This window comes from Diuraphis noxia, unplaced genomic scaffold, assembly GCF_037042655.1.
Source record: "Diuraphis noxia isolate RWA-SAM2 unplaced genomic scaffold, SU_Dnox_SAM2 contig0005, whole genome shotgun sequence".
Classification (NCBI taxonomy): domain Eukaryota; kingdom Metazoa; phylum Arthropoda; class Insecta; order Hemiptera; family Aphididae; genus Diuraphis; species Diuraphis noxia.
This window is the reverse complement of record NW_028301715.1, coordinates 12,510,665-12,528,473: the sequence shown is the minus strand read 5'-3', so window position 1 is coordinate 12,528,473 and position 17,809 is coordinate 12,510,665. Positions and strand designations below refer to the sequence as shown.

General features: G+C 30.1%; 1 protein-coding gene across 1 annotated transcript; it reads left to right on the top strand.

Moving 5' to 3' along the window:
- The first annotated feature begins 988 nt into the window (after window positions 1–988).
- On the top strand, window positions 989–17,536 carry LOC107169950 (uncharacterized). Its single transcript, XM_015519926.2, has 3 exons — window positions 989–1,885; window positions 15,560–15,735; window positions 16,777–17,536. The coding sequence occupies exons 1-3, from the start codon at window positions 1,372–1,374 to the stop codon at window positions 16,945–16,947; spliced, it is 861 nt and encodes a 286-aa protein (XP_015375412.2). The 5' UTR covers window positions 989–1,371; the 3' UTR covers window positions 16,948–17,536.
- Window positions 17,537–17,809: the final 273 nt, after the last annotated feature.

The window sequence follows — 17,809 nt, the reverse complement described above, 5'->3', positions numbered from 1 at the left end:
TATGTACCAGGGCTGCACACGGAAGTATATGTGTACTGCAAGTATACGCGTCATGACGAGTATCCGGTGGTGGTTATTCTCTGCACCGCACCACGCGCTTAAATTCAAAGCTAATCAAATATGAAGAAAAAAAATGAGATGATGCAGGTATAGTAATCTACCATCCTTATGACTTTTTTATTTAATTCATGTATATAATATATAAACAATTATAATTAACAGTATAGGCGCTCAATAGCTGATTATGGATAGGCTTTCCATTCGACCACATTATAATTATATTCGTACCTTTCGGCAAGAAGAACAATTTTCTCGCATATTTGTTGTGCCATATAACGTTATAAATTTGCCACTTTTCCACTTGAAGTCTTTTCGAGTTGTTATAAAAATCCTGCAAATTCGCCAACAGCGTCATCGGTAAGTTCAGTAATATAAATAACACAGTGAAATATGTAACACTATATAAGCACTTATATAAATGTCGATGCAGTTCGTCATTATAAAGTCTATACTTCAATAAATTATTATAATTATTATCGTACGTGTACTTATTACACACAGATACACAATCGTACCTCAAGTCAATACACACACGTCGAAGACCGTTGACAGGTTAGGTCAGGTATGTGTATACCTATACCGCGGTATAGTACGACAACGATAATAATAATAATGTATCGTAATATTCGGTATACGCGCATGACGTGTATATTGTGGGCGCAGGCGGTGGTGTTCGGGCGCGGAATGGCAGGCGAAGGGTTTGGCCGCCGGAAAGCCAGTCCTCCCCTGCACACACTCCGATCGGGGCTGCGTCAACCACCCCGCGGAGCGGAAACGAGGGGCTCGGTGGACGAGAGGCGACGTGCCGCCGTCGCTCACCCAATGGCGCAGGTCCGGCGGCGGATTGGGGGGCGTGGCCCGCCGGCGGTCCGCCGCGTTCACGCCCGTCGTTTGGCGAACTACTACACTGGGATCCGCGGCAGAACCGTCTTCCGCAGGACGACGTCGTCGTATCCGCCAGTCGATCGCGCGCAACACGTCAGGCTGACGACGGATCCCGCACACGTCCGCATGATATCGATAATATTATTACGACGCGATATACGATAATGTTATTACTGCTGTATCGTTATCGGTGTCCACTTTTTGCGCTCGTTGTGTGTGAAACGATGTGGACATAAGAGACCGCCGTCGTACGCAATAATAATATTTCACTTGTACTAAACCGTTTGGAGGAAATACGTTGCGCGGACAACGGTTATACACAAATATTGGTCGGTCAGAGTTCATAAATAAACTGCGGCCGGTGCATTTCGATCGTCAGACGTCACCGTCTGTCCCCAATACGCGGGCCGACTGCAGGTATCTACTATGATGATGTTGCAGAATCCGCTGTTCCAGGAGTACAACACTGCTCTGTCGCAGTTGCTCGAACTGCACCAACAGCAACACCGTTACAATCACCAACACCAGCAGCAGCAGCAGCAGCACCATCACCACCATCACCAACATCACCCCAATAACCGACAGCTGCAGCTGCACCGTGTAGCCGGGAACGGGTCGTCGGCAGCAGCAGCAGCAGCAGCAGCAGCAGCAGCAGCAGCGGCCGCGGCCGCAGGAGTTTTTCAGAGTTACGCGGGCGGTGTGAGGACGGCCAGTCGGGACAGCGCCGAGTCGGACGTGCTGAGCTCGTCGTCGCCCAGGCCGTCCAAGCCGTTCACCATCGACGCGATACTCGGACTTCAAGCGGGCGCCGTCGTGGGCCAGTCGGCCGCCGCGACCGCCGCCGCGCTGCCGAACGACACGTCTTGCACGGTCGGCCCGGTTGCAGCGCTCGACTTTTCCACCGGTTCGGCGTCGGCTCACGGCAAAAAACACCGCGAAGGTAATATCATCATTTACGGTCAAAATAAAAATTGTTGTCGTTTACAGTTGCAACAAAAAAATTTGTATTGTTACGGAGACAAATTTTAATCAATCAATGATATCAGAGAATAGGTTTTTTTGTGCGCACATATACAGGGTGATTCTTTTATCAAACACCACTCAAAACCACCCAACTTTGGGAGGCTATATATCTTGTAAACGGATTAACGAAAAATGAAAATTTAAACGTGAAAATTCATTGAAAAAATAGCCTTAATTTTAGTTTATGAAATTTTAAGTATAGGTTGTCATTTGAAAATCAAAAGTTGATAATGGTTAACCTGATAAATATAAGGGTGAAAATATTTAAAAAATATATAGTTCTATAACAATATATGGTTCTAAAATTTTGAAAAACAAAAATTTTGAAAAAAGTCAATAGTTTTTGAAATAATGAGTGTTGTTTGACAAAAGAATCACCCCGTATATATATAGATCAGCGCGTTTCTCAACCAGTGGTACGCGAATAGATATAATTTACCCTTTTAGAAGAAAAATTAAATAAATATATCACAATCCACATTAAGTATTGTTTAGTTTATTTGATAGTCATAATTATTGTATAAGACATCTAACCTTAGAGATCTGGTAAGCATAATAGGGGTAAATGATATAATTTAAGCTCTACAGAAATCTGATATAATCATTACCAAACAAATAATAATAATATAAATGATCAAAATTCTCGAACTGTGTCAGTGGTCCGCAGATTCGCGTCAAGTATTGTTTATGGTTTATATTTAGTATTAATAATAGTATTGTAAGTAATAATTGTAAGTATATTTCATTTCCTTTTTAAGCGCGTTAAATGCTTATATACTGTCCTGAATTTGAAACTCATGATATTAATTTTACGACATATGACAATTTATGACATGCGTGTAATAAATTATTTATATTATTTGGTCAAACGGTACCTACGTCAAAATTCTCAAACTGTGTAAGTGGTCCGGCACTATTAGACAGATGTAAAAAAAAAGGTCGAGAAACGCATATTTTTTCATTCCACACATTAGATTTGATTTGATTTTTTAATTTTCAATTAATTAACTTAATAAACTATAATAACACTAATAATTATTGTTATAACAAGTAACAATAATGAATACATTTATCAAATTTTTAGAATTTTGTAAAAAAAATATTTTTGTATATTTTAAAGTTTTTTCGTGTGTATATTGCTTTTAATTTTGCTCTAACAATTTCCTTGTCTTACACCCTATAATATTATTAAAATATGTATTTTATGCCAAATTTGCTGATAGTAAACAAAAACAAACACTTTGGTTCCCATCATCAAAGTCGGAACTATCTAAATTGTTTTTAATAACACAAAATTAGCCCATGTTCTTATTGTGTCTCAGGGTATACAGATTATATATTTCATAAAATAATAATAAAAAAAACAACATAAAAACCGTTTTGTTTTAAACAGACAGTGCGCATAGATAGCTGGGCAACAAGTAACCATAATTATTTTAGAATGCATTTTTTTTTCACAAAAAAGTACGAAAAGTGTTTTACGCAGTTTATCATCGTCCAATTACACTATAAGTAGGCGCTAAAGGGGCTTTAATTTAGTCATGCAGACATAAATGGGTATATTTGACAAAACCAAAGTCACGTTTACTCTCTATAAAGTTTACAACCAATTCGTTTAATAAATACCCTCATAATAGTAACAACAATATTAATATTGATATGCTTCATCACTAATGTTCCAAAATTATCAAATACACTTTTATAGTATAATACGATACAGACGAGTTCAAGCCGCTTAAATGGTTATAAATTGTAATTGAGTGTCCATCGAACTTGATCGATTCAATAGAAATATAATTATTTTAACTGCTCAAAACGGCTATTTATGTGAAAATTATTTCATCCATAAAAATCTATGCTAATGATACCTATATTATCATTATATTATACCTATAGGTACATATATTGATGTAAATATAAATAAAACTAGTTTTTATAATATAAAATACCAGCAGGATTGCTTTTCGAAGGTATTTTCACCACCCTCTACCGAAATATACTGAATTTATAAAATTATTTTTATTACAATAAAATAGGTACGTACACGTTGAAAAGATTTTCTACTCTCCGCCACGGCAGTGATGCAAAACTTAAAGTTATATATTTTGAGTTATATGATTTACTTTCATAATATTGTAATGGGATATAAATTATTTAAAGATTTCAACAAAGCCATTTTAAAAATCACTTATCGGCTAATTATTTACCTGTATATTATAATATATTATTCATTAAATACAATAATTACTGTGCTTTTGTGACTAAAAAGGTTTTAATTTGCATGGAACTCGCAATGATTATCTGCAGTAAAAAAAAATATATATATTTTTTTAATAATCAATATACATAGAGACGCAATTTAATTAGTTGTTGTTTGTTAAATTCTTTCAATAACGACAAACGCAATGAATAATTGGAAAACTGCAGTTACTACACAGTACAATAATAATAATATATGATACCTTCATATTAAACTTACTTGATTTATTCATAAACACAGTATCCAATAACGCAATTTATTAAATAAAAATGTTTTACGTTTTTGCAGCGAACTCGTCAATAATTACTGAAATAATTATACCCATAGCGAGTACACTGCTGCTTTGTCGTTAAATATAGTACATATATCTAATACAATTAAGTCAATTATTGTCAGCTCAGCAGAGAATACATCAAGCGAGTAGTTTTTCAATAACTGCCCAGCTAATTCCTTTGATCATTATTAATGTATTTTATGTTAATTTTACAAAATTGGTTAAGTATAGGTAGTTACCTACTTGTATAAATAATTATTAGGCTAGGTTAGGTTATATTCTGATTACGCAAATAACATAAAACCTATAAATTCTAACTGATAATTTCATTGTTTTTTTTTTAGTATGATTTTTACGAAATATTTCAACAAACTCCAAGTTAACTTTTATATTATATTTGTATAATAATATGGATATTTGTTATGATTATAATATCCCATTTATCTACTGATGCCGTATTGTACTATATTATATCTAAATATACTTATTAGTTATTATAATAGCTACATAAATTACATAAAAAATATCGTTTAACATCGATAAAGATAAACTATGTCTGCAGTTATTACTTTAGTAACAACACGACGTTGAGTGAAATGTATCATGATTACAAATTCTATTGAACAGATTCATTATAATACGAAACTATTCGTAATTTCAACAAACGAGTTCGTTAAATTAGCTTTAGACTATATTTGAAACTAAATATATAATATACGTATACTTAGGTACTATAATATATGAAATATTATTACAAAGATATTCCTCCATTGTCATGTTAATACAAAAACTAAGACTTTAATTTATCAGAGCTTTTTAAGTCAGTTTACAATCAGTAATTAAAAAAAAAAAAAAAAAAAACATAAAATGCAATGCAATCAAATATTTTAATGCACATAATACGTTTCTTAGTTTCTTCTTTACGTGTAAAGATAAATTCTTGGGTTTTTATTAATTAAGTATTTATAAGCAAATTGTATAAAATATATTTTTATTTTAATGTTTACATTAAAAATTTATATACATTATAAATATATAAATACATATATACTTAATTCCTATTATTTTAAGTCGTTAAAACAGTGTAATCATTCGATTCAACACTTGTGAAGCCAATTTATATTCAATCTTAAAGTGTGTACCACGTAATTTTGACTATTAAATTTTTTCCGATCTCTATAATATTACATAATGTAATTTAAAAATTTAAATTTAATCAAAAATATAACATATTTTGCAATTATTTATATTACTTTATTTTAATTTATAGCCAAATAGATAAATAATAAACTTTGCTGTGTTTAAGACTGGGTTGGATTTTCCGATTGATATAAATAAATTATATTATAGTAATATTTCCGAAAAATTTGAGCCGTGCACGATAACCCTAAAATAGTACCTACTAGTATTTAAATATAACAATATAATCACAAGTATTGATATTTATAAATTATAGTAAAAAAATAATTGTCTATACTCTATATTTGACCATAATCCAGTAAAGCCTATGCAATCTTAGGTACCTAAATATTACAGTTATAGGTATAACTACGAGCAGTGTTAAAAAAACAAAAATGAATGGTTTTGAAAGACAAAATTCACTAATCGATTTATATTTTAGTATTCATTATTTCACTGCATAACATGTATTGCATCTAAAATGAACATAATTGACAAAATGATGGTCATACCATTACTTAGTACATATTTTACATATTTTATACGTTCATTACACATGAGTTGTAAATTATTTTTATTTTAAAGTAATATTTTCAACACAGGTATGATCTCGTATAAATTATAATTCATTTTAAATCATGCATCTCTAGATAATTATAGTAGTAGGTATATTTTATGATGTTTGTAGGCAATGACTAGTAAACATTATTCGTAAGGTATAAAATGTTTTGTATTAATTGTATCGCATTGGGCTGGTCTACTTAAAAAGCACCAGTCATTCGGTCCCTTTTTAAAATTATTTTTAAGTTTTTAACCCTTTCAAACTACCTATATACTAAAAAGGGAAATGTTAAGCTTATCAATGTAGATTATATTATTAACGCGAAATTTATATTATATCTACAATTTTTGTGAATTAAAAATTAAAAAGTCTAGAAATTTGTTTTTTTAATGACTTATCATACTATTAATAAGAAATCTCTTTCGTTTTATATAATACGATTTTTTAGAAACCATCACATATGATATTATTATGTTATATAATCAAGAAAACACGCAAACGTATTTTAATTGGCTCAAAATGAGTGGTGAGAGAGGGGTGAAAGTTTGATTAAAAAAAAAACAAATTTCTTGGTGAGTGTAGGGCATATATAATATATATTATATATCACGTGACTTATGTTTATGCTATGTGTGAATATGTTATATTATAATTTAAAAAAATATTTTACATCCATTATAATATAAAATTTACAATATGAGTCTGAAATCAAAATAGAAAAATTTAAGTTATTAGTTATTGTTCTTAGTTCTTATAAAAGTTCCTGTTTAGAGATGGGTAGTTAAATGATAATAAAAAAAGAAATATTTAAAAAATACTTAACTACCTTAATAGCAATCAATTTTTTAACTCTTAATTATTTATTTATCTGATGTATTAAATTATAATAAAAACAAACAACATATAGGTATTATGAGAGAAATTCATAGCAATTTTAGGGTAAGTAATGTTAAAGCGGTATCTGTTCTTGTAGCACCACAAAATTAAAAAAAAAGAGATAACTTTCTATAGCTACCTACCACAAAATATTTTTAAGAAAATTAGACAAAAATTGAAAAAAAAACTGTTTTGTTGTAATATACTATACATCTAGTAAATCTAGTCATGATAAAAACGATAAGACAATTTTGATAAAAAATATTATAATGCATATATTTTAAGTGTTATATTATTTAAATGGAGCGCATTTTTTTGGCTATAATAAGTGGTGTGATGGACATTTTAAATTAAAAAGCAATGTAGTTTTTCTCCTTTCACTTCTACCACTGTTGAACTATATTTAGTCTGTTGAAATATGTTAATTACGTTGATTAAATAAGTACTTACTTAAATATTTTATAATTTTTGATTATATTACAAAGATTTACAACATAAATTACCATAGTTATAGAAACGTAATAGTTATTGGTCTTTATATCGGTCGTTGATTTTATGAGCCAATAGATGACTATTATAGATTTGGTAACTCATTTTGCCACTTATTATTTTAATTTACCATAAAATTATAACATGTTTAGAAATCATAGGTACTAATTAAAGAAGTATTTACTCTTATTTTTAATTTTATATTAATTGATACTTGTTATTTAATTTCATATAATATTTTATAACAGATATTTATTGTTTGATTTAGTGTTTAGTAATTTAGTATTCATATTATTATACGTATAATCTTAAATCATGGTTTTATTCAATACAAATTTTAATAACCTAGTTCTATTAATATTACTAGAATAATCTTTGAAATAATGGTAATATTATGCTATTACTACAATAGTCAATAATTATGGTGGTTGTGAATAAACATGTAAAATGTAAACAACAATATGTATAGCTTTTATATTTACAGTGTTTTGTTCTCCATTAAATTACTTTATCTTACAAAGAAGGTATAGGTACTATAGCTACAAGATTCCGAATTCTTAAATCAAGTTTAACTTAAAAATGTAAATTTGATAAAAGCGTACAAAGTTTGATACGTAAGTACCAGCATATATTAATACTTGACGTTTATACTAAATGAATTCGTTAAAAAAATACAATTTTTTTTTGCACATGTACCTATATCAATACAGACTCGGACAGAAGTGTAATATGTTTACACGTACCTCACCACCAACTAATTGATTTTTAAAAGTAAATTACTACATTGTAATATATTTTCCATAACATTAGGTATGGTTTTATGGATTATAATATGCTCAGATCAATAAAATTACCAACAATTCTAAAGATCGTCAGCTGACGCTTATGAAGCACGTTTTGTGTATTCGAATTTTATGAGACAAAACACGTTCTAAATTGTATAATAGGCTAATGCATTAACAAAAAATTATTTTTTTTTTTACTAACAACTTAATGATTAATACACATTTTTATTAACTATGACTGTTTTGATTTATTTATAGTTGAATATTAGATAATCTATTATTGTTGAAAACTTGAAACCGATTTTATGATAATATTTATTTCATTATTTTCTCACTCATTTGAAAAGTCACTAATAAAATATGAGCAGTGTTTTTAAAATTAATTTTCTAGTACATATTTTAGGTAAATTAAATCCAAGTATAATATATTCTTAAAACTACGACAAAATATATAATACTCATACAATTTGATTACACATAATTATGATATCATTTTCTCAATTTCTGTCAACTACCTTCACTATGGGTATAGGTACACTGTACTGTAATAATATAGTTTAATTGTAAATTTCCACGAAGTTTGTTAGCTGTGGAGATGTAAATAAAAAATTAATATATCAACTAATTTTTCATAGTATATTGCACAAGTTTCACTGTTGAAATAGGCATGTCAATTAATCAGTTTATTAAAATATCCGTGAACATCATACTTGTCGTTGATAATAATTGCTCTGTTCAATGTATACCTTTGTATAATCATATTGGGTATTTGAAGTTTAACCATTTACATTCCGCCAAAACTCAATGACGCTATAATATTAATCCTATGGTGTTATGCTCCTCGAATGGGTAAATCTGGAATGATGACTTAAAATACCGCGTCTCCATTCCCAAGGAGACCACAAAATGTTCACGAATTCCTCTCGACCAAATACCATTAACCACTCGGTTACAGCATGACAACCTACCCACAATCATCTTAATTCATGGTACATCATTATGACGTGCGCGTTTACTTATTATATACCTAATCATTAAACAACATTACCTAGCTATAATTTTCTGTACATAATATTATTTATATGATTTATATGTGCGAAATTTGAACGTATAGCACTGCTTGCACTTTATATTAATAAACTATTATTATATCATCGGAAAATAATGTCTTCAGTAGGCACCTACCTGCGAATTGTAATGTATATATATATATTTCTATGAAAATTTACAAAACGTCAAAAACTATTTCAATGGATTTAAAATTAAATAAGCTACTTTTAATGAGTTAAAAATGCGAACGTAAAATGTTTTAATTAATGAAAAAAGTTGAAAAAAAAATTTTTGTTCAAAGACCATGTCAACAAATAACTATGATTATTCTCTGTGAATAAAAAACAATTTAATTATACCAGGAAAGGATTGTTATTATTATAGTTATTGCATAAATTCCACGGTATACTCATTCACAAATTAAATTAATTGCTTAATAAATGTATAGGTAATATTATATTATGTATAGTATAAAAAAAAGTATATTGTATTGAATAAGTCGACTTTATTACTTTAATGATGTAATTCAACTATTATTCAGTTTGATAAATATTTTAATTGATCATATCAGGTTTTTTAATAATAAGTGTTGGATACGTTTTAAAATAATATATTTTATAATATATTATACCTAATAAAAATTACTTTTTAATTTCTTGTACACAATATGTCAGGTGTTTTAATTTATTATGATTTATTTTTTGCGGTTAGAATTTATATTTGTTACTGTAATCAATTATAGCTGTTGATAAAGTCGGGGACAACAAAAGCCATACGAGCAAAGCGAATCGGATATCGAGGGGGAAAGGGATTACACGCCCTTGTTGAAAAACTATCGTTTTCGGTTGTTGACAAAGGCACCTGTTTGTCAAATGTTGGAGGGTGATTTGTATAAAATCGGGTCCTTAGCGTTTGCGATGTTTGTGAAAGCTGTTGGTTGAAACGATTTTGCTGCGTACACGATTCCAAACACGAATTACGCGTGTGGTGAAGTGGGATTATGTTATCCGATCAGGAACACGCGATGACTTCCTGTTTTCAAAAAAAAATATTTAATATTTTTACCACTTAATTAACTGAAGGTACCATTCCATAGTTTCAAATTGTAATAAACTTTGTGCGGGTACTTAATCGATTAAAAATCACCCACACTCCGTGTGTTCACGAATATTCAATTAGGTAATAATAATAATAATGTATAATCCTATAATATTGGTTCACTCAAAAGTTCATATAATCATTTTTCTTTTTAATGTCACACATGCCGCTAAAAACAACCTAGTAATTAAAAGAGCTGTTTTAGAGTCATTATAATACTTAATACTTTTTATTAGTCATCGGCAAAACGTTATTGTAAAATGTATTATTATTTATAACATCCACCCCCCCCCGCCATTGAACATTTCTTAGTACGCAACTGCATTAAGAGGACATTTTTTTTCAAGATCACGAAAATTATTAATAAGTACATTTTATTACATCTACTGTAATAATAATATGATGTACATAATAATATATCATTAGGTATAAATTATGTTTAATTGTACACATTTATTAGTTGATATTTAGACTTAAGAAAATAAATTAAATACTATAGAATTTCTTCGTGATTCAGAAATAAATAAGTACTAACACAGGATAAGACAATTAATATAAATACCTATTATATACTGATATCTAGGTGATTGTTAAAAAAATTCACATTTCATGAAAAACCCTGACATTTTCCAATATTGAAAAAAAAAACCCGGACGTTTTTATTTAAGCTTAAAAAGAGGACATGTCCGGGGAAAAGAGGACGTCTGGTAACCTATATAGAATCGTATATTATATGCACATCATATATTGCATAAGACGTTTGGTAGTTTATTTGCAAGACGGACGATTCAAACTTATGTAATATGGAAATCATCACAATACACGCAATGTGTCGTAATGACAATTTTATGAAGCTCTTGTACTTTTACAGTCGCTCTACATATTATGTCTTTGATGTGCATTTTTGATGGATAATCACGCGCGTCGTTGAATTATTTTAAAGTTTTCACTATAATATCTATACGTACGTAAAGTAATAATAATAATATTTTAAGCATCTTTTAGACTTGTCGAGTGCAAAGGAATCTGCGTCGTACACACACACGCCTAACTAGATGTCTCGTTTTTACCTCATCACCCTGTCGCCGGTCCATTGTGTATCGTCGTACGCCGCCAGTTTAGTCGTATCTCATATCATTATTATTATTATTATTATTATTATTATGCGGTCGTAAACTTAAAGGACAAAGTCAAACGAGGGTGGGTGGTTGGCGCGGGGGCGTCGAGTACGCACGCCGTCGGTGCAACAGCAGCAGGGTGTACCGGGGTGGGCAAAGTTGTTAATTACTCTTGACGTCCCGCGTGTATATATACACACACAGCAGTATATATACACAAACAGCGGAAACAACAACAGCGGCAACAACAAGAACAACAAGAACAAGAACAATAATGGAGCCGCCTCGGCGTCCCGGGTTATTATATAATGATGTCGTAATAATTTCGTATATAATATTATATTATAACGTCCTGCTAATCCATCCCGACAGTAAAATAAGTGCAGTTATGGGTGAGCGGGTCATAGGAAATGGCATACGTTCTGAGCGCATATACAGGATGATTCACCAAGCCTTCTCGCCCCCATTTTTCCCTTTAATAATGAATTTATTCAAATTCTAATTTTTGGAATTTTCAAATACACTCAAAGACCGTATATTTTCAAATTCTTGACATTTTATGTGCTACTTAAGGAGTGTTCTGAGGTGATACAAACTTCTGTTTTTCAAATAAGAACCCCCCTCCTTTTTCGCTGTAAATTATTTAGTAAACAACAAAAGTATAAAACATATAATAGGTATATACATTATATATACTATTGGAACTAGTATTCGTGATATTTAGGTCGGTTTTAAAAATTATTTTTGTTAATATATTAATATTTTCCAATCCGTCATGATGAACAACATATCTTATAAACCTAAACCATGAACCTTTAATCATTAGAACACAAAGTTAAATAACTCAAAAACTACTCATTAGAATTTTGATTTTAATACATCAAAATTCTCAAAAAAATTATCCTCTAAATAATTTACATTGAAAAATCGGGATTCTCATTTGAAAAACAAAAGTTTGTATCGTCACGGAACACACTTTAAGCGGTACAAAAAAAATCTCAAAAATATGAAAACATGGTCTTCGAGTAGGTATACTTAAAGATTCTAAAATTCAGATTTGGAATAACTGGATTATTAAAGAAAAAAAGGGAGATGGGCATGCTTGTCGAGTCATCCTGCAGGATATATAGGTAGCGCATGCGATCGCACACGACCGCAGAACAGTAGTCGACATATTTTCGGTGATAGATTTTCCGTGGCGATCGCAGAAATTCGCACATCACACGTGAGACGCGCCGAAAAACGTCGATCGTCGCGTGCGGATTTTGGTTTAGCTATTTTATGCGTACAGGCATATAGTGCATACGATAACGATAATAATATTGAATCATTTGAACACGCTTATCATAAACGAAAAGTGCATGGATTTTTGTTAGCTTTTAAAGTGAGCGGTCTGCAGTAATGGTTGCAGCGAAATGCGTCGGAAATATTATGTTATCGTGACGACTATTGTCGAGTGACGGTCGTGTGGACGATGCTTTTTCATGATTATATCATAACGTCGTTGTGGGAGTGTATACACTTTACGGATAGCGATATGACTTTAAATCGACCGACGATTATGTTTCCGGTCGGTTGAACGAGTGGCAAGTTATGAAAAAAAAAAACATGACCCACAAAGCTTAGCTCGTACATATATTAATTACGATGCGTTTTGTATTGGTTTCTCAGAGGGTGCATCGTTTTTATTTAGACAAAAGTATGTACCATGTACAATATATATATGTATACACCCGCGTACGCTTCCTGCAGTTTAACAACAACAATAATAATTCCCCCGGATAGTTTGCTCACCCTTTTTTTTTTTTTTTTGTCAAAGGGTTCACTCTGCAGTGTCCTTTGCAACTTTTTCATTTATTAATAATACGTGTGTGGTGTATACGTATATTATTATTATTACATATTTTTTAATACGTTCCCTATCAACCATAAATCACCGGAGGAGGACCGGTTATTATATGCGTATACATACGCACGCACAAGGATATTATGTAGTTGCGGTTTTTATGATTTTTTTTTTTTTACATTCAGCAGCAAGTGTGAATTTATTTATTTGTGGCCGGGCCCGGCAGTTATATTATAATACTATGGTTTTGGCAGGACAAATTATTGTTCTAATTATTGTAATACATGCTGCAGTGTACATTATTAATGCTTCGGTGGTTCGACGTTGAAGAGCAAATTTATTGATTGTATTACGAGTGTCATCATGCTAATTCGATTGTGTTTGATTACAATAATAGTCGTATCATTATGGGGTGGCAGACCGTTGTAGCAATAATAACAGTAATAATAATCATTGTCATCAGTTGGACGCGAAATGTTCGTAAAATAAAAACCACGTGCCATGAATTATGTGTGTGTGTATAATATTATGTGTATAGACGAGTGGTCGAATTGGATATACAATTGATAACCGTGATGATATAATAGGTACTGCAGCAGCTATTGTAATAATGCCCTCAATTCATGATGAATTACGATTATTATTATAATATTATTATACTTTTTTAAATGTATATTCATTTTGTTTTTAGTTTGTATATTCGACTTGTATTATAGGTACTAAAAAACAACGGTTTCGTCCTGCTTTTAGTTTATTTATTTCCATTTTTACGAATCCGCATGCTCAATATTTCACCACGCATACTTTAGACATGTTTTAATTACTATCTATACATCAATAATATAGGGTCATATCAATCCGATATAAAGATCTAACTGGCTTGTTATGTATTTAAATCTAACACACTGTGTAAATATTTGAATTGTAGAGTTGGTACCTTTTTATGCACAGTAAGTATGTAATTATGAACATACTTTAAACATGACTCACGTTTTTTCGTCAATTAAAACGTAAGTGATTAGAACCGTCCATAATAGTAAATTAATTTGTTTAATACAAAATCAACTAATTAACAGGTTACACTATACGCAATCCTCTATAGTCTATTTAGAACGAAACTTAGATGTTCGATTATTTTCGAAATTTTACCAAAAACATTGTACCAAGTTATACATTAAAAAAAATTAAAATCTAAATAATTCTAATTTTATCAAAAAGATATATATATATATATAAATATTTATGTTCAATCGTAAATCTTGATGATTTACATCTACTTGATGATCTTGCACAGAGTACATTTCAAACTAATAAAGCCCTTAAAAACAAAATTCTTTGTGGGTAGTAGGTACATATACTATATATCTCTACCAAGTTGTTATGAATGTTATACGTTTAAACGCAATCCGGGTACTTAACGCTTGTAAGTCATTTTTAAATACACAAATATACAATTAATTGAATAAATTGATAAATAATTTGAAAGAATAACATTAGTCAATTATTGTCTAGTGATATTATTTCTTTCAGAATTTCTTATAAGCATCATGCATATTAACATAAATTTATATTGGACCGAACTCGGATCAAAACAAGAAAATTCAAAATTTTTAAAATTGACCATTTTAATCGACAAAATATAATTGCATTAAGCATAATAACTATAATGGCTCCTGCTGTTGAGTTGTATTTAAGTTCAATAAAAACTAATATTGATATACATTATATGGTTACCGTCTATAATGAATACGTCACTTATAGCTGTATCTTTTGCAAAATAATTTTTTTCAAACTCTCATTTACATTTCAAATTTGGTGTTTCGATATTAGCGCGCGTTAGGATAGTACAGGAACGATATTAATGTTAAATTTTACTTGGGTGGGTTTTCACAAAGTTGACCGTACGTTCATAGTTACAGATAGTTATCTGACATCATATGAATAAGTTAACATCATGCATTTGGATTGATATTTTTCTTTGAACCTATAGAGTTTTATTATTTCACCTATACCTCCGTAAATTCAACTAAATGATTGATTTAATTTATTTTCAGACAAAATTGATGGTTTCAATAAAAAACACGGTTGTTCTGGTAAATCAAAAAGAGTACGAACAATATTCACTCCGGAACAATTAGAGAGGTTAGAGATGGAATTCGAACGTCAGCAATATATGGTGGGTCCGGAAAGACTATATTTGGCTCACACATTACAGCTAACGGAAGCACAAGTGAGTACGAGACAAAAAATTATTGACTAAATATCTGACGATGATATTGTTAAAAGGGTTGATGTATTATGTTGTTCAACCCTCAAATCACTCGTCTTACTTTGTTTAAATTATTGCAAAAGTTTAGACAGAGAATCGATAATATTGTATACATAAACACGACATAGATGTTTTCATTAAGATATACGTTTTTAAGTAATAAATCACTAGAGATGGTGTCTAAGATAAATCCAGCAAAGAGTATGACAGGGTAAAATTTGGACAAGAACTTAGTTTACCGAGAACTTTATAGAACTCTAAGGGAAACGTACACGGAAAAAAATAATTAGTTGTGATAATCGATGAACAATTGGTACTACCCAATTTTTTGGTTGTATATATGACCACCAACCTTTCGGTAATTGTTACAATATATTTTATGTAAATGGTTTCTATTATAGCAACAGAATAATGTAGTAGGTACATTTATTGTTAGTTGCGGCTACCGATTAAATGTATTTATAACAAGATCATTTTAGTTTATGTAAACAAGGGATATGTTATCATTACCATATATCTTATATATAAGAATGAAATATTTACTAGTAGTAAAAAATTAACTACTTTTACCTCATTTTTAACTCTACTCACATGATAACGATTATTTTTATATTAATTATGTATTATGTACATAGGTATTAGATATGTTACGAATCATAATATTTAATGTAAAACCGAACTTTTATTTAAATTAACAAATTCGAACAGATCTGAACCTTCACATTTTTAATCGAACCGAAGTCTTCAAATATCTTATCGAACTCGAACCGAACATTAAAAAAATCAAAATAAGATATTATTTTATTATATCATTTAAAATATATTGATATTTAATATTTATTTGTTATTTCTCTAATTGGATTATCGAATCGAACTATTATAGGTATTTGGTTCGATTCGGTTTGAAGACCAAACAGTTCGTAATATCTCTAATAGGTATATAATAAAAAATTTAATAATTTGTAAAAAAAATATTACATGACAGCATTTTATTTGATTCAGGTTAAAGTTTGGTTTCAAAACCGTAGAATAAAATGGCGAAAACAACATCTGGAGATACAGCAACAGAGGTTGGCCAATATACACCAACGGAGTACGCAGGGAATGGTCCAAGAGTGCGAAGAAGACGAGGATTCGGAAACGGAAACGAATAATTGTTCATATTACTCATAAAAAAAATGTTACGAAAAAAAATGTATAGTTAGTTTACCATAAGTATGTGTTTAATGTTGAAACGTGGCAAGTCCATCCATCGTGGTTTTATGAAATACATGTAAATCACTACAACCTATATAAATCATAGAATCGCGTTTCTCGTGAAAACGTCCGTTTTTTCACGATATCAGGCAAAATTTTTAAAATGAAAAACTATTATAATTATATCTATGTATAACCGTAACATTGTATAGAACTGTGGAGAATCATCAAAATTGATTTTAAATGCAAACTGATGCCAACACTGGTGATCTGCAGACGGGATTTTGACGATAGCGTGAAACCTTTACAAATTGTTGAAAATCTAAATATACACACTCTATATTCCATGTGCTTAATATATATTGCAAGATCGTTAATAATTAGCATATATTAGAATATAATATATAGGTTAGATGTTCCATTATTATTATTTATTAAATATTACCCATGTTGATCAAATGTAAATATATATATTCTACAATGTTGTAAATATAAATAATTAAACGTGTTTAATAAATATTATTATTGATGTTATTGGAAATCAATAATATAGTTTAAATTTAAACATTTGTAATATTATAGTTTTGTATGCATTAAAAAACCGTTTCAGCATCTTTTATTCAACATTTTCTACAATAATCAACATAATATCAAAACGATTTCGGTAAGCAGTTAAGTATAAGCAAACATTGTTATCCTTAAACTTTAAGGCTTAAAGTAACACATAATTATAATGCATGTGTGTTCATAGGCAATCAGGTGGGATATTGAAACAATTAATTTACATTCATTATTGTAGATGTTTAGAACATTTAAATAGTTAAACAATTTTGAAAGG

Coding starts and splice junctions, on each gene's coding strand:
- LOC107169950 (XM_015519926.2), top strand. CDS start 1,372: ATGATGATGTTGCAGAATCCGCTGTTCCAGGAGTACAACACTGCTCTG. Junction 1,886..15,559: donor CGGCAAAAAACACCGCGAAG/GTAATATCATCA, acceptor ATTTATTTTCAG/ACAAAATTGATGGTTTCAAT. Junction 15,736..16,776: donor TACAGCTAACGGAAGCACAA/GTGAGTACGAGA, acceptor TATTTGATTCAG/GTTAAAGTTTGGTTTCAAAA.